Source organism: Mustela nivalis, assembly GCF_964662115.1.
Source record: "Mustela nivalis genome assembly, chromosome: 17".
In the NCBI taxonomy this organism is placed as follows: domain Eukaryota; kingdom Metazoa; phylum Chordata; class Mammalia; order Carnivora; family Mustelidae; genus Mustela; species Mustela nivalis.
In genome coordinates this window covers 32,481,071-32,508,235 of record NC_139036.1, presented here as the reverse complement: position 1 = coordinate 32,508,235, position 27,165 = coordinate 32,481,071, and the positions used below count along the sequence as shown (strand labels likewise).

The 27,165-nt window shown below is 40.3% G+C and overlaps 1 protein-coding gene across 1 annotated transcript in view; it reads left to right on the top strand.

The window, feature by feature from the left end:
- The window catches only part of ANKFN1 (ankyrin repeat and fibronectin type III domain containing 1), a 494,531-nt gene that overhangs the window by 23,224 nt on the left and 444,142 nt on the right, over window positions 1–27,165 (top strand). The window contains exon 2 of the mRNA XM_082707691.1: window positions 395–492. Coding sequence (XP_082563817.1) covers window positions 459–492 — 34 coding nt within the window. The 5' untranslated portion in view covers window positions 395–458. The remainder of the gene's footprint in view (window positions 1–394; window positions 493–27,165) is intronic.

Genomic DNA, 27,165 nt, shown 5'->3' with positions numbered 1-27,165 from the left:
TCATGGCAGCCAAATGAACCGTAGAGTAACTTGATATGAAAGATGCATTTGTGGAGACAGCAACCACACAGTATATTCCTATTAACTGGTCAGATACCTGAGGCACACAAGGCCTACTTCCAGTGTGTGCCCACAGTGCCCTCTACTGCCTAGGAGGAACACCACAGAGACTCTGTTCTTGGTTGCTTTCATGAAGATGACAGATGCTTACTACAGTCGTTGAAAATTGGAATTTGAGTCATGGTGTGAGATTTTATTAGGATTATTTTCTTGTTACTTCTAATAATTGTACACTGAATTGCTAGACTGGGGATCAGGGTGAGGAAGAGGAGAGAGAAGCCACAATCCACTCTTGGTTGGCTCCCGTCTGAACAAGAGTGCACATCTTTTCTAGGGTGGCCTATGGTCGATTGAATGGTGATGACATCTGGGTGAGGAGGAAGTCAAGGAGACTCCCGATGATCCCCGGGGGCATTTATAGCTCCAAGTCGGGTAAGTTTATTTCATTACTGGAAAAAAAATAAAGTTTTCATGGAAATAAGTAAACAGTGCACTGACTTAATGGGTGCAAGGAAAGAGAACAATGTCAAGACAAAAGAATACAAACCAACTGATTGCTAAAGGAGCTAGAATGGGAGAATTTAAAAAAAAAGAAATTAAATAAATAAAATATCACCCTTCATGGTACAGTGGTGCTGTGGCCTGGGGATGGAACTGGAAACTTTGTGTGGTAAGTTCTAGTGGGATATGGGTTGGGCCAAAATATATTTGTCTCCAAGAAATACATTTTTCAAAATGCTAAGCTTTAATTTTTTTTTTTTTAAGTAAACAGCCAGGAAAATGCCAGGCTTGAGCCCTTTTTGACTGGGGCCCTGGGTATGTCTTATGGAAGTCCTTGTGAGGGGAAAACCCTTGGTAGCTTGACCCAAGCTAACTGCTGCACTGTAGGTCCATTCAGTTCAGCTTTCACCCATCCACTTTGAATATCTGCCCTCTTAGCATCCTTGGCTATGACCAAACCTCCCCTTTCCACCCTGCTGCCGGCACATGATGTGCTTCCTTTTTTCAAAGGAGCAGCCATGTTGGAAGAAATACAGGGCCCTGAAAAACAATTTTGTTGGTCTAGTAGTCAAATCTCTGAGCCCACAGAGATGTTTCTCTGCCTACCACATTTTCCTTGGCTCTTCCAGGCTCCATCCCTCTAAGCAAATATTCTCTCTCCATTTAGACTCCTTCTAACACTGAGTATAATGTAATGGAAAGAAGCATTGAAGACCTGGGTTTTAGTGGTTTTGCTCTTGACTTCCTTAGCATTTAATATCCTAGACTTTGAATTTTCTCATCTTTATTCAGTATTATCCATCATGTGGTGCCAATGGAGAATCAAATGGAATAATGTACATCAAAGTATGTTAATAAGGATAATAGTCAAACAAATATTTATTAAGTGCCTGGTTTGTGCTTGGCATTGAGAAATACGAGGCTAAGACACAGATTCTTGACCTTGAAGAGTTTATAATTTTGTCAAAGAGGTAAACAGAGAAATAATATCATGTGTGAAGATTGGGTTGTGTTTTGTTTTGCTTTTCTTCTTGTTGGCCAAAGCAGACTAACCAATAACCTGTTTCAATCTATACCCATTACCACTTACTCCCCTTCTTTTTTTAGACCTCAGATTTCTGATTTGCAAAATGAATGGGTACCTAGATAATTTGTTGGACATGTTTGAAGGTGAGAGGAAGTGCTGTTAATAACTGTGCCAACTATGCCAGAGCAGCCAGTTGTAAATGGAAGTTGTTCCAAGCGATCAGAGATTATGGTCACTCTACAAATGAGTGAAGGCAAGCATTCAGTGAGATCTAAGGCCTATTCAAATTCTCACAATTTAGGACCTTACATTTATTATCAGAAGTCTTTCTTCTAGCTCCAGTTAGCCCATTTCCTCTTTGACTTTCTTTGTGGGCATGGCTGTTGGTCGGAAATACAGAGAATGAGCTGAACACTGGCAATCCTTGAAAATCCTGGTTGCTGCCCACACAGGTCAAATCCTTTGTTGGTCAAACTGCCATATTCTTTGTGGCCACATCACCTATTGGAGCTTAGCCCAATCAGCTGGGAAACTAAATAGTAAACATAAGCATCAGAGGTCCTGCTACTGTGGAATGCTGAGCTCCTGAATTGTCTCTTTCCCCATCTCATATGCTTTTTATATGACCCTCCTCTCCCAATGCAGTGAGCCCTGTGCTGACACGGCTGGTGAGTTTCCAGACAACACAAAGGTTTAATAGTACCCACCCACTGTGATTTTGGCCAGCTTAAGATCAATATGAGGAAAGGATTCATGAGTTGATTTTGTGTATCTCTCTCTCCCTCCCTGCTTCTCACAGTTTGATCTTTTTACTTCCTCTATTGACATTTTTATGGGCTTGGAAGGAAGTCTTAAAAATAAAGTTTCTTGATTTTTCATTTACTTGCCATCCAACAGAAGTACCCCAACCACAACCAACTGAAACACAAACGAACCACGCAGGAGTTCTTGATAACCTCTTATATACACGCTCATACAATTTGTATTAAATGATAGGGGATTAGCAGTGCAGTCTCATATGTATGTTGCATATCTTCCCAGGATTACATACTTTAACATAATCTTGAAACGAAAGTAATGTGGCTGGGCTAATCATGCGTCTTCTCAAACACATACCCATGACCCACATCATAGAGATTTGCATGGCCCTAGAGTTTTCCTTTCCATCATCCTTTCTAGTCTGATTACCTTTATGGAAAGCACTGAGGATTGCAGGAACAGACAGACTCTGGAGAAGTCTCATCATCCCAGCAGGCCTCGTAGGGTCTGGTCCTGTTTTCAACTACATAATAAAATAACCCATTTTGGTGGTTTATTGGTGGGATAAGATTTTATACAGAAGGAACCAGGTGGGTGTTCAGAGAGGTAGGGTAGAAGGTTGAGAGAGAATACATTGATACAGCTACCAAATTCTTCCTGAATCAAAAGGAACTTGTTGAAGACACACTGAGAGAGCAGGTATGACCCCAGATATAATGGAATACAAGTTTTTTTCCTTTCTCATTTCTGCACAGCTGGAGTATGCTGTGTTTCATCTACTGGGACCTTACTAAATGCCCATCTCAGCTGGCTACTTGCAGGAATGAGTAGGTCACCCCAGAAATTACAAATCCTGGTTCAAATGGGGTTTCCACTGTCCTCATCCACGTAACTACTTTATCAGGGAGCTGGGACAATTAATATTTGGTGATGGTGTAGGGAGTGAACCGGAAGTAGAAATTAGTATGATTGGGACTGCTGGCTTTCTTGGCTAATTCTTGCTATTTTTTCCAAATTAAGTTTTACTCTTATCCATGCTTCATGTTCTGTATCCCTCTCTGTTGGTTCTCCAGAAGACTGGCAGTCTTTATTTAGTAAGTAGGACTTAATGATTCTTAATCCAAGGGCTTCAGATTCCTGGCATGTTTTGAAGGAAAGCATGCATGTTATCTCAAATTCTTTTGGCTTTATATTTTAAAATGTTATCTTGACGATCAAAAGTGAAAGCTCTTCTCTCATGTTGAGCCCAGCTGTCCTGTGAGGTCAGGGACAACCCTGCTCAGCTGTGCACAGCAATTTGGCACTTCCAGTCCCCACCCTACTTTGCCCTGCAAGTACAGATGTGATACTGTTGAGTCCCTACAGCTAGTAAAGATGATTTGAGGTTTTCAACATAATTTAGCCAGTGTTAAGTGAGCATCTATTCTGTCCCAGATTCTTCTTTTAAGTTTAAAGATAGTTTTAAGTTTAAGAAAGGGTGGCTGGGCTAGCAAGATGAAAAAATATGTTTTCAAGAATATATCTAATATTTTATTGAGGGATATTCAAGTGCATGGCATGTAAATAATTGGGAAACAGCACATATAAACAACTCATAACAAGGCAAATTGAAATAAGAGGCATATGGAAGCATTAGCAGCTCCTAGAAGAAGGAGCTGTTAATTCTGCCTAGGATATCAGAGAGGACTCGTCAAGTATGTTGAAACTCTGATAGTTTAACCTGAGCTTTGAATATTAATCCAAACATGCATTCCATCGCCATTTACTGAATGCCTGGTTCAAGTGACAGACAGTGCAGATTATGACAACTCTTGCCACCAGAGAACTCATGACCTACCTGCTAAACCAGATAAATATATTATCATAAAATAAAAAAAGATATGTTTTACACTGTTAATTATAGTAATAGCCTCCGCTTTTTAAATAAAAATCACTGTGTGCTAGGTTCATTCATTAACCATCCATTAATTCATTTTTGATTCATTATCTAATTATAGTGCACAATCACCCCATACATTAGTGTCTAACAGAAGTTTACACAAGAGGAAACTTGTCCAGAGTTGCCTTGCTAGTCAGTTGAAGAACCAGAATTTGAATTCTTGAATCCATGTCTGTTGGATTCTGAAGTCCATGCTCTTAAATATTAAGCAAGAGTTGGGTGGAGAGAACAATGCAAAGTAAGGGAACAAAAATCAGAAAGACATAGCAGAGTAAGATGACCTTACAGTACATTCCAACCACTTCTTCTGTGGTTGGAATGTACACCATTCTGAGGGATTTTATGCAAGGCTGGACAGATAGGATGGGGTTTGATTTTTGAGACCCCTAGATATCAAACTAAGGAGTTGAGTTTTTATTCTGTAAATTGTGGGTACTCACACCAGAGATTTTAGATAGGATGTAATGTGAGAGAGCATCATGAAAGTATCTCTGCCTAAATAATGAGGAGGAGGATGGGTTTCCTGAATCCTCATACATCTTTCTGAAGATTGTGGTATAGGTTAGGACTCTGGGCTGTGGGTTTGAAATTATTTTCTTTTCTGAATAGATACAAATGGCTTGTCTAGAATTAATCTTTACATTCAGTAGCTATGAATCCAAGTGTGCAAAATACATGGTAACATCTTTATTTTTCTGGAGTGCTACTTAATTCTAATATGACAGAAAATGTAGTCTTAATTAGTTTTTACAGACGTTTTAGGTTTAAACACAGTCAGATGAGAATTTACGCCCTCTTTCTCCTTGTGTGGACCAAAATTTGGAGGGATGATGGGGGTGGGAGGAGGAAAGTGTGGCACCTGATCACTGGTCACTGGTATCCATCCAGTCCTGCAATATTCTCCAGCCAGTGATCATAAACTGTACCATTCTCATTCTGTCGAGCTCCTTATGCCCTTCTGTAGCCTTTTGCTCCCCTGTCTGGAGAGTTTTCAAGTATTTTCTCACACCATTCTGGGGCCATACAAGACTTGGGGGTCTAGGTGAGGTCTTCTTAGACCTTCATGATTTTCCCAAACCCTCATCAGGAAGCAAACTCAAATCCCTTCTCTTACTGATCCCTCCCAGGACTTGGACTTAATACAAAGGGATGAGGCAGAGCACAGAACCCTCCAGACCTTGCTTCAGCTCGTCCTTCTCCTCCTACCCTTCACCTCCTGTGCTCAGAAGACCTTTTCTACTTGTGTAAGGGGAGAAGAGTTTTGCAGGAAAACTAGTTCTGCCTAACAGCATATTCTTCCAAGTCTCTCTTATCGTGGTATAACCTGGACCAAGCCTTTTGAGCTTAAAAGCCTGAATTTTGGTGAATGATCTCCACTTCCCTGAATACAAGAGACCCCCCATGGTAAGGAGAGGGTATAGATAAAAACACATGAGTTAGCATTTTGCAATATTGTTCCTATGTTTTTAGAACCTTGATACGAATTTTAGCACCTTGGAGAAACCAATTTGAGTTCTCTTTTTATTCAAAGAAAAATTCAGTCTCTATAGCCAGGCATTTTTTAAAATGGCAAATTCATAAATTCCACTTTCTTATTTTCTTTGATTCCCCAACAAGGGTCTCATCTATGATCAAAGCCTTTTTGTTTTTTAACAGCAACTGGCATATCCTTGAAGGTATAATTAGCTACCATAGTAACTATAAATTATAATCTTCCTTTGACTTCCCAGACAACCTAAATAAGATGCCATCACTTTCCCCCTACAATTAATACTCCCTGAAGAAATATCTGAGTGTCATGATCTATTGCTAAATTTGGAACATAGAGGCAAAAATTTGGTCATTTCCACCAGAAGTTACATTGGTAGCAAATTAACTGAATTTAACAAAATACATGGACATGAAACTTGAGTTAGCAAAACAAATGGACTAGGAGCTTGCGAAACTGAAATCTAAGTATGAGTTGAAAAAGTCTTATTTATGCTTTGATTGCCAAAAATGTGAGCAGAAGGGAGTGTTTGTTATCACTCAATTAACTGATACAGTAAATTAAGGGCATACAGGTTTATTTGCTGTCACTCTTTAGAGCATTTACTGCCAATTTGCAGTGGAGTGTTATAAAGATTAAGCTATAATTCTGTCCTTATAGTTAGGAGGGACAGGTGAATAAACTTACACCTGCATATCTACAGGTGTTTTCCAGGCACTGTGGTAAACACACTACAGTGTTCTTCTCATTCAGTTATAGTAATAGCATTAAAAGTAGATCCTGTCATTCCCATTTTATAGATGTGGAAATCCAGTTTCTAAAAGATGAAAAGAATTGGCCAGAATCAGCCCCACTAGTAAAAGACAGACCCTATAGTTCAACTCTGATCTGTATCTGCCTGAAGTAGGACACAGTTTTCTTCATTTTCTTTTTTTTTTAATTTCTTTTCAGCGTAACAGTATTCATTGTTTTTGCACCACACCCAGTGCTCCATGCAATCCGTGCCCTCTATAATACCCACCACCTGGTTCCCCCAACCTCCCACCCCCCGCCCCTTCAAAACCCTCAGGTTGTTTTTTAGAGTCCATAGTCTCTCATGGTTCACCTCCCCTTCCAATTTCTCTCAACTCCCTTCTCCTTCATTTTCTTTTCCTGAGCCTAACTCTGTATAATGAAAGATACCATGGCAGACTCATTGAGGGATGGCTCTGTCCTGGGGATTGGTGGTCTTTCCTCTGAGAATAATCTGGGTGACTCCCAGGACCAAATTTACTTAGCTCTCAGGGAATGGGGATATCGTGTCAGTCCCCCCATTTCCATTTGTTTTCACATCTCTAGCTCCATGACCTTTTATTTTTAAGAGAAGGTGAAGGAAATGAAAAAGAAAAAAAAAAAAAAAAGAGTGCATACTATGTCCCGAATGCTTAAACAATTTTAGAAGCTATATATTACTATTCTCTTCCCTATAACTTGAAAATCTAGAGCTCAGTGAGGTTTAAAGACATGTCTAATACTAAAATTAAAAAAATGCATATATTTAGTGATGTTTACAAATAAAGCAGAAGACATACAAAATCACACTATTAAAATGTAGAGCTGAGAATCAAACCCAAATTTGTCTCCCTTCAGAAAACCTTTTCTCATTACACTATATATTTATTCAGCAAATATTTATTGAGGGCCTGATTATGTGCTAGAGCTCATATCAATTAGTAAATAAAATAAACATGGTATTGCTTTCACAGAACTTATCATCTAGTAGAGAAGACAGATAATAAATAAAAATAAATTAATATAACATATGCTACTATGAGAAAGAATAACGGGAGTTCATTAGAAATTAAATGTTATAATATATGATCTGTTTCTCAGAGGAGAAACTAGGGGGAAATAGGTGGTCTGAGAGGTTTTATCTGAGGAAAAAGGCAGTTAAACTGAGACCTGGGGTCTGAAGAAGTTGGGGAAACTATTCAGGGCAGAGAAGAGGCTGTGTGAAGCCCCTAGGACAGTAAAGAATTTGAAGTGTTCACAGGACAGAAATAACTTCTGTTTGGCTGGAGAGGATTCTCTTTAGGGAAGAAGGTCATAGAATAAGTTGCAGATCTAGGCAGAGGCAGATCATGTAGGAAATTGAAGTCATGTTAATGAATTTGAATTTCATTCTAGATTCTGTGATGAGCCAGAGAAATTACAGGATGTGTATACAAATAGGTTGCTCTGGTAGCTCCATGACGACAGTATTTGAAGGAAAAGTAAAGTGATAATGGTATATTTAGGGAAATCATAGTGACTTGTGCTGACTAAGGGATTGTGTGTGTGCGCGTGATGGGTATATAATATGTAAACACACACTATGTAATATATAGGCTTATAGTAAATATAATAAATAGTATAGTAAATATAGAGCAAATAAGGTATGTGGGAAGAAGAGCCAGGACTTGCAGGTTCTAGTCTAGAGTCAAGGGAGAAATTAGACCAGTTTGCAGGTTTCAGATATGAGCAATGGGTAGATGGTGGTGTCATTACTGAGACAGTGAAGACTGGGGAAACAAACATATTTGGGGAGAAGATCGAGAGTTTTCTTTTGGACATGGGAGATTTGGGCTCTCATGTAGCTTGTTGGTTGTATGAATTTGGAGCCCAAAAGAAAAAATTTGAATGGAAGATATAAATTCCTAAGTCATCAGCTTATAGATGTCATTTAAAATAAAAGGAATGAGTAAGTTTACCTTAGGGGACTTTAGAAAGTCAAGTCAGAGAAGATGGCTTACAACTTAGCCATGAAGTAGTCCTTTATTTAAAATTAGATTATAAGAGATGGATGCCTCAGAAGAGACAGAGAAGGAAAGTCCAACAGGGAAGGAGCCAACCCCTGAGAATAGTCAATGCTGCTGATGGACCTAGAACTCTCAGCCATGATGGAAACGATCTGTGTCTGCACTGTCCAGTATGGGTCTGATTTTCATATTGAAATACTTCATAACAATAAAAGTCTAAAAGGACAACAGCTGAAAATTGGCCACCAAATTTGGCACCAGGAGGTTACTGTTGTATGAAACAGGGAGGAGATGAAGTGAAGGTGGAGGCCTTTGGAAAAATACCTAGTAATGCAGTTTCTGGGTTAGTGTTCATAGCAGCACTGTCCACAATGGCCAAAATAAGAAAAGCGCCCGATGTCCATCAACAGGTGAATGGATAAAGAAGATGTGGTATATACATACAATAGAACATTACTCAGCCATCAAAAATAAAGAAATCTTGCCATTTGCAATGATGTGGCTGGAACTAGAAGTTATTATGCTAAGTGAAATAAGTCAGAGAAAGACAAATAACACATGATTTCACTCATGTGTGGAATTTAAGGGAAATAAAAACAGATGAACATAGGGGAAAGGAAGGAAAAATAAATAAGATGAAAATTGAGAGGGAGGCAAAGAGACTTTTAACTATAAGGAATAAACTGAGGGTTGCTGGAGGGGAGGTGCATGATGGGAGGAGGGACAATTTGGTGATGAGCATTAAGGAGGGCACTTGAGGTAGTGAGCACTGGCTGTTATATGCAACCAGTGAGTCACTAAATTCTCCCTCTGAAACTAATAGAAATTTTTAAAAAAAGAAATGGAAGTGGAAACCTGCTGGGAATGGCCAGCAATCCCTGTACCAACGGATGAAAGATTACCCCAAACTTTGCTATGAAAGAGAGAAGGTAAGGGGGTCAATGCTCAGAGATGAACACCTTTTGCTTTTCTCTCCTGCTTTTATTGGTCCTTCAGGAAAATCATAAAATCTTTATCACTGTTTCTCAAGCACATGATGTGTGACAGGGGTCTTACTGGGACTAGGAGGATGCGTTTATGGGAAAGATAAAATATGCTAATCTGTGTGTTCTATGAGTTCTGCTAAACATAGCCTTGGGGGACAATGCATACATCTTTTAGGTCACAGGACCGCTGTTTGGGCGTGCCTGGGTGGCTCAGACCTTAAGTGTCTGCCTTGGGCTCAGGTCCTGATCCTAAACTCCGGGGATGGAACCCTTGCTGAGCAGGAAGCCTACTTCTCCTTCTCCTACTCTCCCTGCTTGTGTTCCCTCTCTCACTGTCTCTCTGTCTCTCTCTCTCTGTCAAATAAATAAATAAAATCTTAAAAGAAAAAAGAAGAGAAAGCTTCAGGGAAGGCAACTCCTCACAGCATTCCTATGACAGAGTGGTCAAGCAGGCCTTGGTATTCCAAAGGCCTATACCCTTCCCCCAAACCTTCTGTCGCCCCTAGTGGCCTCTGTGTTACATTTTAGCAAGCCAGGTTTTATGGATGATTTCATGCTCTACATTAACCCCAACAGAAACAGAAACTAATATAGGTAGAGAAGGCAAAGAAAAGGAAATAGAAGTCTTTGGATGATACTTGGAATATTGCCTCTGAAAGGGAGAACAAAAATTGGATAAGAGTGACAGGAACATAAAAGTTCAAAAGAAGAGTATTTTATGTGGGGGAATGAAAAATGCCATTTACCTATTTATTTATCAGATATTCATTGAGCACCATCAAGTTTCAGCACCAGTTCACACCCTGGAGTTGGAACAGTGAAAAGGCCAAGCAAGACCTCTACTCTCACTGGATTTATAGTCTATTGGGTGAGGGGAGACAATAAACAAGAAACAATAAATTAGTTAACTAAATGACAATTACATAGAGTTATAAGTACTGTACAGGAAACAAAATGAAGTAATAGGAGCAGTAGTGACTGCAAAGGGAATGAGAGCTATTTAAATAGGAGGGTCAAGCAGGGCCTTTCCAAGGAGGTTAGATGAGCCAAAACCAGCTAGCCCTAAGGAACGTACCAGAGTGAGTCTGAATGCTGCTGGTTGGCCCAACTGAGAGGTAAAAATGGTTCAGGTTGGGGGATGGGAGATGAGTGAAGGCCCAATGTTGAGGAGGTAAGGGAAGAAGAGAAAGATTCACCTTAGATAAGAGTAAGGATACTTCTTCAGAGGTGGACTATATGGCTTGAGTGATACGAAGAGATTGAGCAGTTATTGTTAGTGAGGAGCTGGAGAAGGCACACTGAAAGCATGGGAGATGGTGATCAAATGTAGGATGCTTGCAGTCCCGATTGGATGGTGGTGTATTCTTGGTAATGACAAGCCCAGAGCATGGTATCAGAGAGAGAAGTTGAGGAATCATGTTTTGGATATTGGAGTAGTTGTCTTCAGAGCTATGGGTGAGAAATAGAGAGGCTGGGGTATTAGATGAATTGCCCACATGTGTGTTGAAATCAGCAAGAATGATGACTAAAATTGGATGCAGGGGTGGAACATGAGCTAGAGCTAATTTATTATAATATATGGGAAATGGCCAGAAAAATGGTAGCAACAAGGAGAGTATATCTACAGGAAGTAAACCTCAAATAAAGAGTTTTGCAAGAGAGAACAGAAGTTAGAGTTTGAAAGTGGGAATGGGGAATAGGGGGGATATTGACCTTACCTCTCTGTCCTAAGATATGTAGGAATTAAAAAGTCTCTGCTAAAGAGGACTTTGGGCAGAACTCTGTTGGTTCTTTAGCTAATAGCATCTCCCCATCTTTTCTTATTTGCCTAAAAATCTCAATCATGTATCAAGTGCCAGAGGATTAATAATTCTTGGTCTAAGATCACAAAGTCGTATCATTCCCTTTTGCCAGTACTTTCTTGTGTAACCTTTTTTGTAGCTAAGAGTGGCTATGACAGTGTTTATGGCCAAAGGACATTCATTCAACAAAATGTATTTTTGAGCACTTGTTTACATAACAGTGGTTCTAGGTGCTGAAGATACAGCTGTGAACAAAACACACAAAAGCCATGCTTTTTTGGAGCTTACATTTTAATGAGGGGAAGCAGACAAGAAACAAGTGAATACATATTTCAAATAGTGTTAAGTACTTCAAAAAAACATGGGGGAAGACAGAGTGTATCGGAGAGTTACTATATCAGAAAGGTTGTAAGGTCAGATGCAAATGGAAATCTACTGGATGTTTCCAGAGAAGTTTCTGGAAAAATTTTTGTTCTATCAAAAGGATGATTGTGAGACGTGAATTTATTGTCATCTCTCTTTCTCCTTATTTTTGTTCTGGATATGGATGTGATGTGGGCTATAACAGCCATTGTGTGACAATGCTATGGTTAACAGAGTGAAAAGAAGCAATCTGAGCAACACTGAGATTTTCCCCAAATTTAAAGGCAGTTTTCTGTAGACTTCTTGCTACATGGAGATTATTGAGTGTTTTTACTGTTTAAGTCACCAAGTCTTTCCATTTGCAGCTAAAAGTATTCTGTTATAGAGCTACATCAAAAGCAATGTCATCTGGAGAGAACCAGGTTTCAGCTCAGACAAAGGGCTAAGTAAATGCTTAAAGGATAACAGATCAGGAGTTTGAGGAAGCATGGCCTGGGATTTGAGAAGGATGGGAAGGTGAGCACTGATTAGTGTATATTGCTGTGTAACAAAGTACTCCCAAATGTAAGGGCTTAATCATTCAACATTTATTATCTCCTAATGTCCGTGGTCCAGGAAATCAGGAGTGGCTTACCTGGGTGGTTCTGGCTCAGAACTTTCCATGTGCTTGCTGTCAAGATGTTATCTGGGGCTGCAGTGATCTGAAGGCTTGCCCCAAGCTGGAGCATCTGCTTCCACGATGACTCTAGTCACATGGCTATCCATAGAAGACCTCAGTCTTCACCAGGTGTACCTCTCCGTGGAGCTGCTTGCATATCCTCTCATGACAGTTGGCTCCCTCTCAAAGCATGTAGTCCAAGAGAGAAAGATAAAAGCGTTAATGTCCTTTATAATCTAACTTTGGAAGTCGCGCCATCATTTTTGTAACGTCTTATTGGTTGTACAAGTCAGCTCTATTCAGCATAGGAGGGGACTGCACATAGGCATGAATCACCAGGAGGCCACCGTTGGGGCTGTCTGCCAGATTTAAATCACAAGATTTACAGCGCAGATGAGAATGAAATTAGGGGGGATTTAGATTTCTGATGGTGAATGAGGGAAATTAGTATGGGAGGCATGATGGAATTGGTCCCAGTAATCTCTTAGAGGAGACTGGCAGTCAGTCCTAGTGCTGTTTTCCTGACCACATCATTGGATGAAGTCTTTGAGCCAAGTGTTGGTTCAGGAGGCTCCTGGTGATGAGGTCTCCGTGATTGGTGTGTGCTTCCCAGGATGTCATTGGGAGTATGGCTGACTGAAGAGTTGGAAGGTGTAGAAAAAGAGGAAGAACAGACTGAAACTTCTTCAGTTGCATTATAATTCTAGCTTCACCACCCTCTCTCCCAACTAGAAACTGGGGTGCCATTATTGACATTGGTTCTTCGAGCAAATACCCCACCCCATCTTCCTTTCATTCCATTCTCAAAACCCATTTTTAAAGTCTTCCTTCTTTCTTGAAACAACTAGTGTGTTATTCTTTACCACAAAGGGTTTTTGTACTCAGTAATTTAAAGCAGTTTGTGTCAGAATGACATTAATTATGTCAGGATCTATTGAAACCCTTTATGAAAGATATTTTGTTGTTGTTAAGAATGAAATGCAAAGAAACCACTCTTTTTTACAGTGGACATCAGAGCCTGCTGGATTGTGGAATTCAATAAATAAAGACAGTTAGGGGGGATTAAGGACAAGTCAACTTTTCAAAAGGATAAAATATATAGTTTCCAAAACACCCATTCTTGGGTATAGGCTAAAGACCAATATCTTTTGCTTGTAACTTGTTTTAGCAAAATTCCAGCATTTAATTATTAGTTTGGTGAATGACCACACCAGACCATTTAGTGTAACATGACAGGCCCTGAAGGGAGTAGTCAGTAATTTGAAACACTAACCATGTGTTTTGTCTAAAAAATTAATACCTGTAGCATGATTGGAGTGGCATGGTTCCACCAATCAAAATGTAGAAATAGAACTCCATGGTATTAATAAACGCAGCTACTGTTCTGGCTTATGGCAAACATAATAGATGCCATTTATTAACGGTTTACTGTGGGCCATTGCTGTAGATGTATTATCTCATTTCATCTTCTTGACCACTACATAAGCTAGAGAACAGCAAAAGGAGCTAACATTTACAGAACACACACTATATTCCACAAATTTTTACACATTTTGTTGATCTCACTTAATCTTTATAACATAATATTTGTCCCTGTGTTAAAGATGAAAAACTGGATTAGAAAGTGTAATACTGACAGTAAATGATAGAGGGGAGATCTGGACTAATGCTCGTCTAATTCTGTGTTCATATGCTTAACAGCTATACTACCTCAAAAAGATAGTGAGATCTAACTCATTCTGGCTGAACTTGAGGAAGCAGATTATGGACTGATACAGGTAAAGCGTTTATTCCACACATTTGAAAAAAGAATTAGTTCCACTCCCTCATGTTTAATTACAAATAGCACCTCCTGCTGGGTTAGTCAGTAGAGATCCTTAAGGATTGCTTTTAATAATCAGCCAAGCAGATTTGTAATTGTACAGATAGATTTAAAGAGCTTGCAAAGAACTTGTTCAAAATATAGCGGTGACTGCTACGTTACAGGTATTATCATAAATACTGACTTCAACCCTGAAATATAGACACTAAGGTATTAGGCATTGCTGTGTTGCCTACTTAGAAACAATTCATCACTACCTTCCTAATTTTTAACAATTTTAGTTGAACTATCCATCCTTCTCCTGTGGTCTTATGCTGCAGGTGAGGTGAGCCCAAGCCTGAGGGATGAATCATGATGAAACCCAACCAGTTCTAGTAGTGCAGCACCCCTTGCCAGTGATTGGCTTGGGCATGGACATATAATACATTGCTAGTCAATGAGGCATGAGGAGCAGGCTGCCCAGGGGATTCTGGGAAGATTTCCTTCATTAGCTTAGAGACATCTCTGCTGATCATAGTCATGTCTGTGTGTCATGCCTAGAATTACTTCAGCACTCTTAACAACAATGAGGGAATTTGGACAAGTACCAAGAGTGACAGACAGAACATGGGGAAAAAAAATCTGGTGTTACGATGATGTCGAGTTGCTAACTAACTAACTCTAAAACTTCTTATTTTGGGAATGTATTTTCTGTGTCAAGTTGGGTATGTGAGGTTTTTCTTGCAATCTACAGCTCAGCTTCCTGATAGATTTATCATCCCTGTTTTTCTGGGAAAAAAAAAATCTCCGTCTCCATGATCCCTTAGCATTTCCTTCAGGTAATACACTGGCTCTCATTTGTGTTGCAAAACCCTTTTCTCACTGGGAGAGTAGAGGGCAATTGAAATTAGTGTTTTCCTGCACGCTGAATGTCTCCGTTACATGTATAACTGGGGACACAGTGATGACTAAGGAGTCTTTCCAGGTCTCCCACAACACTTTGACAGCACATGTATACAAACAGCTTCCACTTCTTCAATACCAGAGATTAAAATTCTTTGATGGTCTGCCATTGCTTATAGGATAAACTCAACTTCTTAACAATGTCTACAAAGACCATCAGTCTGGCTTCATCTTTTGTCTCCAGCTTCTTCCGCTACTCAGACAGCCTCAGATAGAGGACCCCAGACAAATCCTTTGTCACTTCCCCAGAGTATATCCTCCTTCCAGCCTCAGAGCATCTGCAAGTTCTGTTCTGTTTTGGCTATTTTTTTTTTAAGATTTTATTTATTTTTTGGACAGAGATCACAAGTAGGCAGAGAGGCAGGCAGAGAGAGAGGAGAAAGCAAGCTCTCCGTGGAACAGAGAGCCTGATGTGGGGCTTGATCCCAGGACCCTGGGGTCATGACCTGAGCTGAAGGCAGAGGCTTTAACCCACTGAGCCACCCAGGTGCTCCTATTCTTTTTTAAAATGAATTTACTTTTGGGAGGGGGGAGTGAGTACTTGTGCATGAGCAGGGGGAGGGCAGAGGGAGAGAGAGAATCATCTGCTGAATGGGGAACCCAATGTGGGGCTCGATCCCAGGACCCTGAGATCATGACTTGAACCAAAATCAGGAGTCAGCCACTTAACTGATTGAGCCACCTTGGTGCTTCTGCTTTGGCTATTCCTACTCCTTTTCTTTACTGGGATATTTCTTTTTCATCCTCCAGGTCATAGCTTTGCATCACTTCCTATCCTCTTTTAAGTCTTCTAATTCTCCTCTGAAGCATTTATCACAGTAGTAATTACTTAAATCACATATTCATGTTCTCTTCCCCACTAAATTGCTAGCTCTAGAAAGGTAGGGGCTCTGTCCACCTTGTTTACCATTACTTCTCTGGCTCCTAGCCTGGAGGATTGAATTTAGGACAGGCTCCATAAATGTTTTTTGAATGAGGGAATGAATGATTAATGAAGGTACCTCTCCACTGCTTGTTTGTACCTTGTACAATGGTCATGGTTTGCTTGGATGGGAGCTAGGAGAAGCACTTATATGTGCATTTTTCCCATACTCTACATCTGGCCTATTTTTATAATATTGACATTATAATATTATAATATATAATATATTATTATATATAATATAATATTATATTATATTGACAGAGGTCATTACCCTATTCCATATTTTCCTAGGACTCTGGCCTATTTTTATAATATTACCCTATTCCATATTTTCCTAGGACTCTGGCCTATTTTTATAATATTGACATTATAATATTATAATGACAGAGGTCATTACCCTATTCCATATTTTCCTAGGACTCCTATAGTGCTCATCTTAGTAAGTACTTTGTGTTCAGTCTTGCCATCCACAATTAACACCCCTCAACAATAACCCCATTCACTACACAATAACCACAGTGGTATTTTAAAACTTGGACTATCATGTCACTGGCTTATTCTTCACCTTCTTTTTTGCAAATAGATTAAGTCCAATGTCCTTTAAGGTCCTACATAATGTATCTGTGCCTGCTTCTCATTCCTCATCTCTCACAAGCTTCTTCCTGGCTCACCATAACATTTTGTCCATTCTTGCTTCTTTCCATTCCTCAGACATACCCAAATACACTCAAAGCCCTTCGCTCCTGGTGTGTCCTCTGCTCCAGAGCATTGTGTAGCTGCCTAATTGTTGTAGGGGTCATCGTCCAGACTCCATAACTGAAATATCCCTCATCCTTTATAATCTCTGTCCCACTATTCTGTTTTTTCATCTGTCTCATCATGGTCTGAAAAAATATCTGTTTTTTATGAATATATTGTCAGTCTCTCACCACTAGAATATAAGCCCCTTGAGGGCATAAATCTTATGCCTGTCTATCTATCTATCTATCTATCTATCATAAAAATACTTTTTAATTGCATAGAACAGTATTTACAAACAGAAGCAACTAAGTAAATATTTGCCAAGTGACTAGACAGATTCAGATTTGGTCACTATTTGTGGTGCCATTCAGCAAAAACACCATGTTAGGCATAAAAACTGCCTGAGAATATGATTATGAGCTAATTCTTCCTATAAGGAGCCCAAATAGTGTACTAAGGACAAATCTGTAAATGAATGTGTTCAGTATGGTGTAAGTGCTATAGTCAATGTGCACATAAGATACCTTGGGGCCCAAAGATGACAAATGATCATGTCTCCTTGGAAGAATCAGGAGTAGCTTCCCTAGGGAATATCTGAGAGATGAGTAGGAGTTTCCCAAATCATTTTTGGGATGTTTTCAGCATTTCAGGCAAAGATTAAAGAGTTTCCAAGAAGTGGAATCATACAACAACATGGTATGTTGGGAAAACTGATTGATTTTCTGTCTCAGGATCATAGGGTATGTAAGGAGAAATACAAGGTTGAGCCAGAGAGTAGACAAAACACTCAGTACTCCTTCTACTTTCTACAAGTAATACCTTTTCTGCTGGGGAAACTCTTTCCTCCCTGGGGTCCTTGCATAGCCTTTGCAATAATAGTACCCAGACTTCCTGGCACTGGTGCAGAGTTTATGATGATATATATATATATATATATATATATATATATATATATATATATATTAAATATATATATATATATATATTTAATATTTTATTTATTTATTTGACAGAGAGAGATCACAAGTAGTCAGAGAGGCAGGCAGAGAGAGAGAGAAGGAAGCAGGCTCCCCGCTGAGCAGAGAGCCCGACGTGGGACTCGATCCCAGGACCCTGAGATCACGACCTGAGCCGAAGGCAGTGGCTTAACCCACTGAGCCACCAAGGCGCCCCATGATGATATTTTTGACCATCTTATTTCACCAAATTCCTGTATACAGTGAGTTGCCAAGTGATAATCAGAGTTCCCCCTGATATTTTATATGTGGATGCCAAGAGAAAGTAGCTTCTTTCTTTCACTGGGATCTTCAAGCTAGAAGACTTGGTGACCATTCTCTACCCTTAATTTCCCACTTCCTCCTCCATAAAGAAGGAAGAGAATGCAGATAACAAAGAGATACAGAACAGAGAGAGAACAAGAGGGCAAGAAAGAAAGAGAGAGAGAGAGAGGATAGAGAGCACACAGCTCTAGACATAGGAAGATCCAGATATAGAGACAGCATTTAGGTTTCTGGAGTCCTGGGAGTCAGCTCTATCCTCTGGACATCCCAGTTATTGTATGAGCCAGTTCATTCCTCTTTGTTTTTACCAGATTGGGATGGCTTTCTGACAGTTGCATCCAAAGGAGTATTAGAAAGCATTAGAAACACATTCTGGTGTTTAGATTAATGAAAACTATAGGAAGAAAAAAAATTTGGAGAAAAGATAATGTATCTACTCTTGGACATGCTTTTTGAGATCCTTATAAGCACAGACCACAAGCATAGATGTCCAAGGGGCACTTAAGTGTGGGGGCCAATTATCCAGGAGAGAGGGACAACCTAGCCATACATGTGTATAATGAGTCAGTGTAAAGTTTATTGCTACACCTGTGGGCCTAGATAAAATAATTCATGGAAAGCTCAGAGAATAAGAGAAAATGGAAACCACAGAAAGAACCCCAAGGCACTATCTCTCTCTCTTTTTTTTTTTTTTTTTAAGATTTTATTTATTTATTTGACAGAGATCACAAGTAGGCAGAGAGGCAGGCAGTGAGAGAGAGGAGGAAGCAGGCTCCCCACTGAGCAGAGAGCCTGATGTGGGGCTCGATCCCTGAACCCTGGGATCATGACCTGAGCCAAAGGTAGAGGCTTTAACCCACTGAGCCACCCAGGCGCCCCAGGAACTGTCTCTTGAAGGAACATGGATGGATAAAGAGAAGACCTTCAAGGTTACTGAGACAATGTCTGAGAGGGAGGATAATGAGGGAGGAGTTGACTTCCAGAAACCAGAGTTATAAGTAATTTCAAAGAGGAGAGTATGGCTAAGAATTCTACATGACACAGAAGTGGAGTCTGATGGGATCTGTATTCCTTAGAGAAGGTTAGGGAATGCTGCAGTAACAGAAGGCTAGGGAATGCTGCAGTAACAAATTGATCCCCAAATCCCACTGGCTTCGGACAACAAAGGTTTTTCCCTTATATGTTACATGCTAATTATGCAAGGACTCGGGGTGACCAAGTCTTTCCCAACTTGTAACTGGCGGATATGGAACCTGCAATATTCCCTGGTCACTGGGATGGAACAAGAGAGAGACTGGAGCCCACACATGAGCTTTTACTGCCTCAGTCTGAAAGAGACACACAATGACTCAGAACACATTTCATTGGCCAGAACTAGTCATCTAACCCTGCTTACTTAGAAGGAAACTAAGAAATATAGAGGGTACAGTGGAATATTGGATTTGGTGAGCATTGTGGTCTCTGCCAAAAGAACAAATATGAAACTTTGGGATTTATCTGTCAGTAGGCCATCGGTGATACATTTTTTAATTGAAGTATAGTTGACACACAATATTACACTAGTTTAAGGTGTGCAACATAGTGTTTAACTTTTTAATTGAAGGATAGTTGACATACATTGCACTAGTTTTAGGTGTGCAGCATAGTGATCGGACAAATTTACACATTACGCTAAGTTCACCACAAGTGTAGCTATCGTCTGTCACCATGTAACACAATTACAATACAGCTGACTATATGCCCTATGTTGTACCTTTCATCCCTGTGACTTACTCATTCTAAAACTGGAATCCTACGTCTCATACTCACTGTCACCCGTTTTGCCCATCCCTCATCCATCTCCCCTTTGGCACTAACATTTGTTCTCTGTATTTATGGGTCTGTTTCTGGTTTTTTTGTTCATTTGTTTTGTTTTGTTTAGATTCCACATGTAAGTGAGATCATATGATAATTGTCTTTCTCTAATTGACTTGTTTCACTTAGCTTAATACCCCTAAGTCCATCCATGTTGTCACAAATGGCAAGATCTCTTCCTTTTTTATGATTAAATAATAGCATTGGTGATTTTAGAAAGCAGATTAACTGGAGCAGAGAGGCTGGAAATCATGTTGAATTCAACAGAGTGGAAGGTAACAATGTACTTGATAGTCTTCAGTATACTTTATCACATTTAAAATTGGTACAACCCTGTGAGCCAGTTGGAGTTTTACAAAGGAGGAGATCAAGGCACAGTAAAGGTCTTTTAGTGGTTCAACTATTAGTTATTGAGTGTTAAATGCCAGAACTGAGGAGTCAGTGGCAGCAAAACAAGAGACACATTCCTGCCCTCATAGAGCCTACAGTCATATAATTGTATAACTAAATATGAAATCATAGCCCTACAGCATGCTGTAAATGAACATCTAAGACGCAATATTAAAGAGCCTGTGGTAAGCCTATGAGTGGTAAATATTTCCCCAGATAGGTGATGAGTCAGGGTCCAGTAGGCAGAGTTTGCAGGAGTTGCATGTGTCTTTTCCCCAGATAGAGCAGAGAATATGCAGGGCTTTGTGACATGTAAACAGAGTTTGAGGTACTGAAAGACTAGTGTAGCTGGATCATAAGGAGCCAGGGGTAAGAAACTAGGTATTAAGACATAACTTAAGAGGTGACATGGGACAGGCTTCCCTGATACCTGTGGGCCAAGTTGAAGCTAGTAAAATTTCAGCAGAACTCTGTTGGCCTATCTCTAGAAGAAATGCATTGTCCCGAGTCATAAGCCCAAAGTCACAGAGAGATGGTAAGCTTCTAACCCAAGTCCAACCTACTCTGGGCTGATGTGTCCTTCACTAAACTCCAAATGCCTCTACATATGAAATAATGCCAAGTTCAGCTGGAGATGCAGCAGTGTATTGTTAGGCAGGTTCTGAGTTGAGGGAACCTGGACAGGTGTTCTTACCACTTAGTATCCCTCCCACAGAAAATCCTGCACAGAATTCACAAATAGATGGCCCCATTTGCTGGGTAATGTGGAACACTGTCTCCCCCTTCCTTCCCTCTCCCTGGAGGGAAGAACTCATGGACTTTTATAAGTAATTTTAGCAGGTTTCAAGGCTTTCTCGTTTTCATTTTCCAACTTCCCCAGAAAATACAGAGCAGTGTCAAGCTGATTTTCCAAGGGCTGCACTAAGGGGTGTTTGCTTTGTTCACTTACAGCTCTGAAGACATTCAGGCTGAAGTAGTGAAAATCCTGCCATGGGATTTCATTTGGTTTTTCAGGAGTTAAAATCAGTCTGATAAAAACTAGACAGAAGTGCTGAGGGGGTGGCTGGGGAGAGGAGGTAACTTTTGGTACAGAGATATTTTTGTTTATGTGCACTTTTAAAATAAACGTCATCTTTGTCCTTTTATCCTCTCTTACTTAGGTAAAAAAAGATAAAGGAGAAGGAAAACCCTCTTGCTTGAGGGCAGCATTGACAGGAGAGGCACAAGGCCATCTCTTTTGTGACAAATGAAGTATTCTATTTATACAACTCTAATTAAAGTCAGGAATGGGGGTTGAGTCCCCCTGTCCCACCCATTCACACCCCCCCTTCCCACTTCTGTTTTTAAAAGTTGCAGTTTCCCAAACACCTGTCCTTTGGACCCCTGAGGGAGCTTCAGTGCCTTCCTCCTTGCCTCCTCCTTAACATTTAGATGGTCTTCTGCTCTAGCTCCTCAGTCATACCCATGAATGCAAATACCATTCCAATCAGAATTTTATAGAGGACGTTTTTCTCTGAACCACTGAAAACAGTTTTGACTCTTTCTCTCACGCACACACAGTCCCCCAAGCAAATCAACTTTAAAATGAGATAACATTTTAACTTGTCTCTGTTTTTTCAAGAATTAAGCCATGGGGGCCTGTAATATTAGTGGTTTAGTACAGTACTTCCAAGTGGAGGGCTCTGACATGGGTCTGCTTGGGTTCTGAGATTAGATGTTAGCTATTAACTGTTAAACTATATGAGGAAGTTACCTAAACTCTGTTTGCTCAGTGAATGCTTATGGTGGTAAATAAAATAATTTAGGTACAGAGGTTAGCACAGGGCCTGGCATAGCATCAGCTCTCAGGATTTGGGCTTATAAGGGCATTTGTTAGGGTAGTAATGCAGTCTCCAGAATGTGTTTGTTTTTCCCTTTCATTTCATTAGCCTCTCCAACTTTTATTTTCCTCCAACATTGAGTGCCTGCTGTATAATCCCAGAAGATTCTCGAGTTAGGATGAAGGAATGAGGCTTGGGTCCAGGCCTCAGGGTGCTCCCAGCCTATCTGAATACACTGGTGGGCAAGGACCAGGAAGGATGCCTTTCGTACCCTGCCTTGTCCCACTCTGGAAGGAGAGTTTTCTCCAAGAGCCCTTGTAAGTGTCTTGATATTTCATACACTCTGCGCTGAGGCTACGGCAGCCTCTGTTCTGTAAGTGCCATAGATAGGCAGTGAGCACACTCAAGGCAAGGATAAGGAGGGCTCCCAGCATGAGGCCAGAAAGAACAGTGGGCACCAGGACAGTGACGCCAAGTAGCAGCGTGTTCCTGATGCTGTACTGTTTTCCCTCAAGCGGGAGAACCAGGCAGAGGAGAACAAGGGGCCACTTGGAAGGCCTGGCCTCACCCAGCTGTCTCCAAGGTGACTGGAGAAAGGAAGGGACAGACAACATGAACCTCCTGTCACCAGATTATTTATAGTCCCCTCCCTCAGGACTGCCCTGGCTGTGCACTTAGTGGCCTCAGTGCACCAGCCAAAGGGAGAGATAATCCCACAGGGCAGAGTGGCCCTCAGGGAAGTACCTGCCTTCGATACTGCCCACTGGCAGGACAGTAACCCTGCTCATTAGGAGGCAAGGAGCTCTGATCCATCCTGGGGCCTTTGTAAAGACTCTGGTGGGAGGCTATCAGGAGAGGTGTCCAGTGTGCTCCCAGTCCTGTGCTGCTTGGGAGAAATAGGAATAGAATCTCTTTCAAATAGGTCCTCTGCTATCTTTCTTCTTCTGTGCCTCTGATCCCAGTTATCTCTTGGACCTCCTTACTGCTCTGTGTTTCCTTTGGTTCATAGCTCCTGTTACTATTATTAAACAGGAGGAAGGGGTGCCTGGGTGGCTCAGTGGGTTAAGCCTCTGCCTTTGGCTCAGATCATGATCCCAGGGTCCTGGGATGGAGTCCCACATTGGGCTCTCTGTTCAGCAGGGAGCCTACTTCCCCCTCTCTCTCTGCCTGCCTTGCTGCCTACTTGTGATCTTTCTCTTTCTCTGTCAAATAAATAAATAAAATCTTAAAAAAAAAAAAAAGGAGGAGGAATGGAACAGAATGAACAGATTAAAGGCAGGTATGTGCACAGCTTTGAGCTGGCTTGAGAGACAGGGAACAAATGCATCTGCCTTTACTGTCTTTCCCTGTCACACACAACATGGATTTCCAATGAGACAAAGTGGCAATCACCCTTACTTTATCCACTGCCCCACCTTGAACTTTAGCAATGAAGCCTTCTTAACTCAGTTTCCTCACTTTGGCCCCTAATCTGCTGCTTCCAGGCCCTGGACTTGACTCTGTGCCTCTTCCTGAGCCAGATCTGTGCTCAGCCCTCCAAGATGGCCTTCTTTTCTATGTGCCCTCAGAACTTTGGACTTTTGAGGCCCATCCAGGACTGGTCCCTAAGGGTTTTCCCAGACCTCAGCAGGAGGGCATAGAGCCAGGAGAGGTAGTGAGACCTAAGGCTTTCCTGGGGGAGGGCCATAGTCTGGTCTGAAAATGGCAGCTAACTGATTTTAATAAATGTGATAAGGATCACACTCGAGTGAGTGATTATAGCATTGTTTCCCAAAATGTGGTCCTATGCCACCTGGGGCAGAATCACCAGAGATGTTAGTTAAAAAGACAGTAGGCCATAGTTTCAAACTAAGGAAATAGGATCTATGTTATTAATGACCTCCTGATGTAAATTTCATGAAATTAAAACATGTGTATCTTTATGTAAGTATTACAAGAATATTAGCCACCAGCAGTATTGTTTTTGAACATGTCCCCCTAGCAAACAACAGCTGTATATAGGAAGAGCCTCCCTTGATCAACTAAGAAGGAACTCCGAGGCTTTAGGAAAACAACTTCACTATTCTGGCTTCAGTCTTCTCACCTTTGTTAGGAGAGGGTTAGCTTGACTAGTCTCCCCAGATCCCTTCCACCTCAATTTCTCCCAGAGTCTAGGAATCTATCAGAATGGAATGGCCTAAGCATAGTGTTGTGAGAGACCTCTGCAGTTCTGATGAGGCAATGAGAGGAGAAAATAAGGGAAGAATCATGCCACTGTTCACATGGGGACTGCAAGGAGGGGTGTGGAAACAGAAAGAAAATCCAGCTTTGCAACTTTGTATAAATACTGCTTGAGGGACCATTTCTGCACCTCAGTTTTGCCTTTTACAAAGGGGCGCAAATAAAGACTGTGGTATGGCAATGTTTGTAAAGCCTATATTATGGAACCCAGCACACTGTAGGGCTTTAGTATAGGGTGAATATTATTATATTGTTGCACGGTACAGTATTCAGGATAATAATATGTCCATAAGATCCCTGATGCAGGATATGGCACAAAATAATGCCCAGAAAATGGTTGTTCCTTTTTCTGTATACTGGGAACACATTGAATGATTTCATTCATTGACTAGTTCACTCAACAAATATCTATCTAGTTCCTGGTCTGTAGAAGGGATAGTGTTGAAATAGGTGGTATAATGGTTACAGAGCTGGCTATGCTTCTGACTGGGATCATTGTCTAGGAGAAGATAGAGGCAAGTGAAGAGATTATTAAGGTACTGTGTTATTGATGCTGAGCCATAAAAGAGTGAGGTATGACAGACAGATGAGGTACCAGAGTGTACCAGCTTAGCAAAGAGCAACAGGTACAAAGAAAAGAATTAACATGGCACAGCCACAGAGATAAAAAAAGATCGAAGAAACAGTAGGGCCAGGTAAAGAAAGCTAAGTGATGCTGTTTTCAACTTCCCCTATCTTAAGGGCATAGGAAACCACCAGTAGTTGCAGGAAACTTGCTCTGATAGCTAGGTGAAGAACAACTGAATATAAAAACCAGAGGCAAGGTCTCTTGGCACTAGACTGATGCTGTAATCCTGGAAGAAGATGATGATGGCTATAGGATAATATAAAACAAATTCTAAGGGCACCTGGGTGGCTCAGTGGGTTAAGCCTCTGCCTTCAGCTCAGATCATGATCTCAGGGTCCTGGGATTGAGCCCCACATCGGGCTCCCTGCTCAGCAGGGAGCCTGCTTTCCCTCTTTCTCTGCCTGCCTCTCTGCCTACTTGTGATCCCTCTCTCTATCAAATAAATAAATTAATTTTAAAAAACCCCAGATTCTAGGCATGCTTAAGCAGCAGAACCTAAAGAATTTGTGATTGAAAAAAAAAAAGAATTTGTGATTGATTGATTAGATTTGGAAGTAGGAAAGTAGTATTTTAGATCTGTCGAGTTGTTTGCCAATTATCAATTAGAATGCAGCCTCCACATTTTCTTATTAATTGCTAGTTAAAGCTGACCTAATTGGAAAATGTGGATTGTGTATTTCACAGTTTATTTTTTAAAAAGCAACCATTTTGTTAGTCGAGTTTTTTGACATGAGACCAACAGTCTTTCAAATTTTGGAGGAATTATATTGTTGGTTTTGTTGTTGTTGTTGTTGTTTAAATTTTTGGCTTTTGAGCCTTAGGTTTTTTCCTTGATTCTAGATCAAAGTTCTTGGAACATCTTCTGATGCAATAATGAACTTAACCACTTGATGGCCACATTTCAAAGTCCTTTATCTTTTTTCCCCACCTCCGGCAATTTTATGTCTGTTCCAATCAATTGCCTCTGGGACTAAACAAATCTGCCCTATTCTGCTTTAATAGATGTCCATTCTTTATGTGCAAGATAAAAGTCTGAAATGAGACTGGACCCATAGTAGGTCTTCACTGAAAATATTAAATAAACAAATGACCAAAAGAATGGACACTGATGAAGATCTTGATTCCAAATATTTGGAACAGTTTGAAGCTCCATTATGTTTTCTACCTTTGAAATTCATATAAGTACTGTTTTTACTAAAGAAAGAAGTATTAGAAGGAAGTGGAGATTTTAGAAAGTGGTTTGGAATGCATAAGTAGCAAAATACATTATACATTTTAAGCATGTTAGTAGAACTCTAAATACTTTGTTTTCATTTCTTGTCCATATGCAATTCTAATTCTAGAGTTTTCTAATTGTTTTCATTAGATATATACATTGTATCTTTTTTCACTTAACATTTAATAGAACCATTCTGTTTGGCAGTATAGTTTCTACCATGTTAATTCTTACTAACTGTATAATAGTTGTAATGAGGAGGTAAACCAGAATGTTCTTGCTCATGACCTTTTTGTCATACAGTAAGCCATTTCCGAAGTTCTTGATAATAAGTAATGCCGTAAGTAACATTTCCTAGAGAGGGAGCCCTAGCAAACCATGTTTCTCCGAGAGTGAACATTAAAATGTGTAATAGATTTGACCGTAGATGTGTCATCATCTTACTTGGTTAACAGTATTTATCAATTGAAAGGGTCTCCGTGGAAGCTTTTAGAAAAGGAAAGTCTTATCTGAGCACTACTGATGGAAGAGGTACCCTCAACAATAAGACATTGGGTAGTTTCAACCCCATTAACAGGCCACCCTTGAAGTAGAAATGGGCATAGGAGTTTGCAACCAAGTGGTCTTTGAATATGCAAATCCCAGTGACAAACATTCAGAAGAGAGTTTTAGTTTGTTATCATTAAATATTCAGTTTTTCTAGCTCTCTGGTTTGATTTCATACTTATCATATGAATTTCTGATGGGAATTTAGTGTTCCATGCAAGTCTGCCTTTAGGGAAAGAATATGCCCTTTCTGCAATTTTAAGTATTTCTAGCCCTTCCATCAGAAATCTCTCATTATAAATTAATATATTAGCTTCCCATGCAGTGTTCTACAGAAAAAAAAAATGAAACAGATATACTTCAAGTATTTTTTATGCCTATAACAGTAATTGCACCCTGTAAATAAATTAATTGCCATAT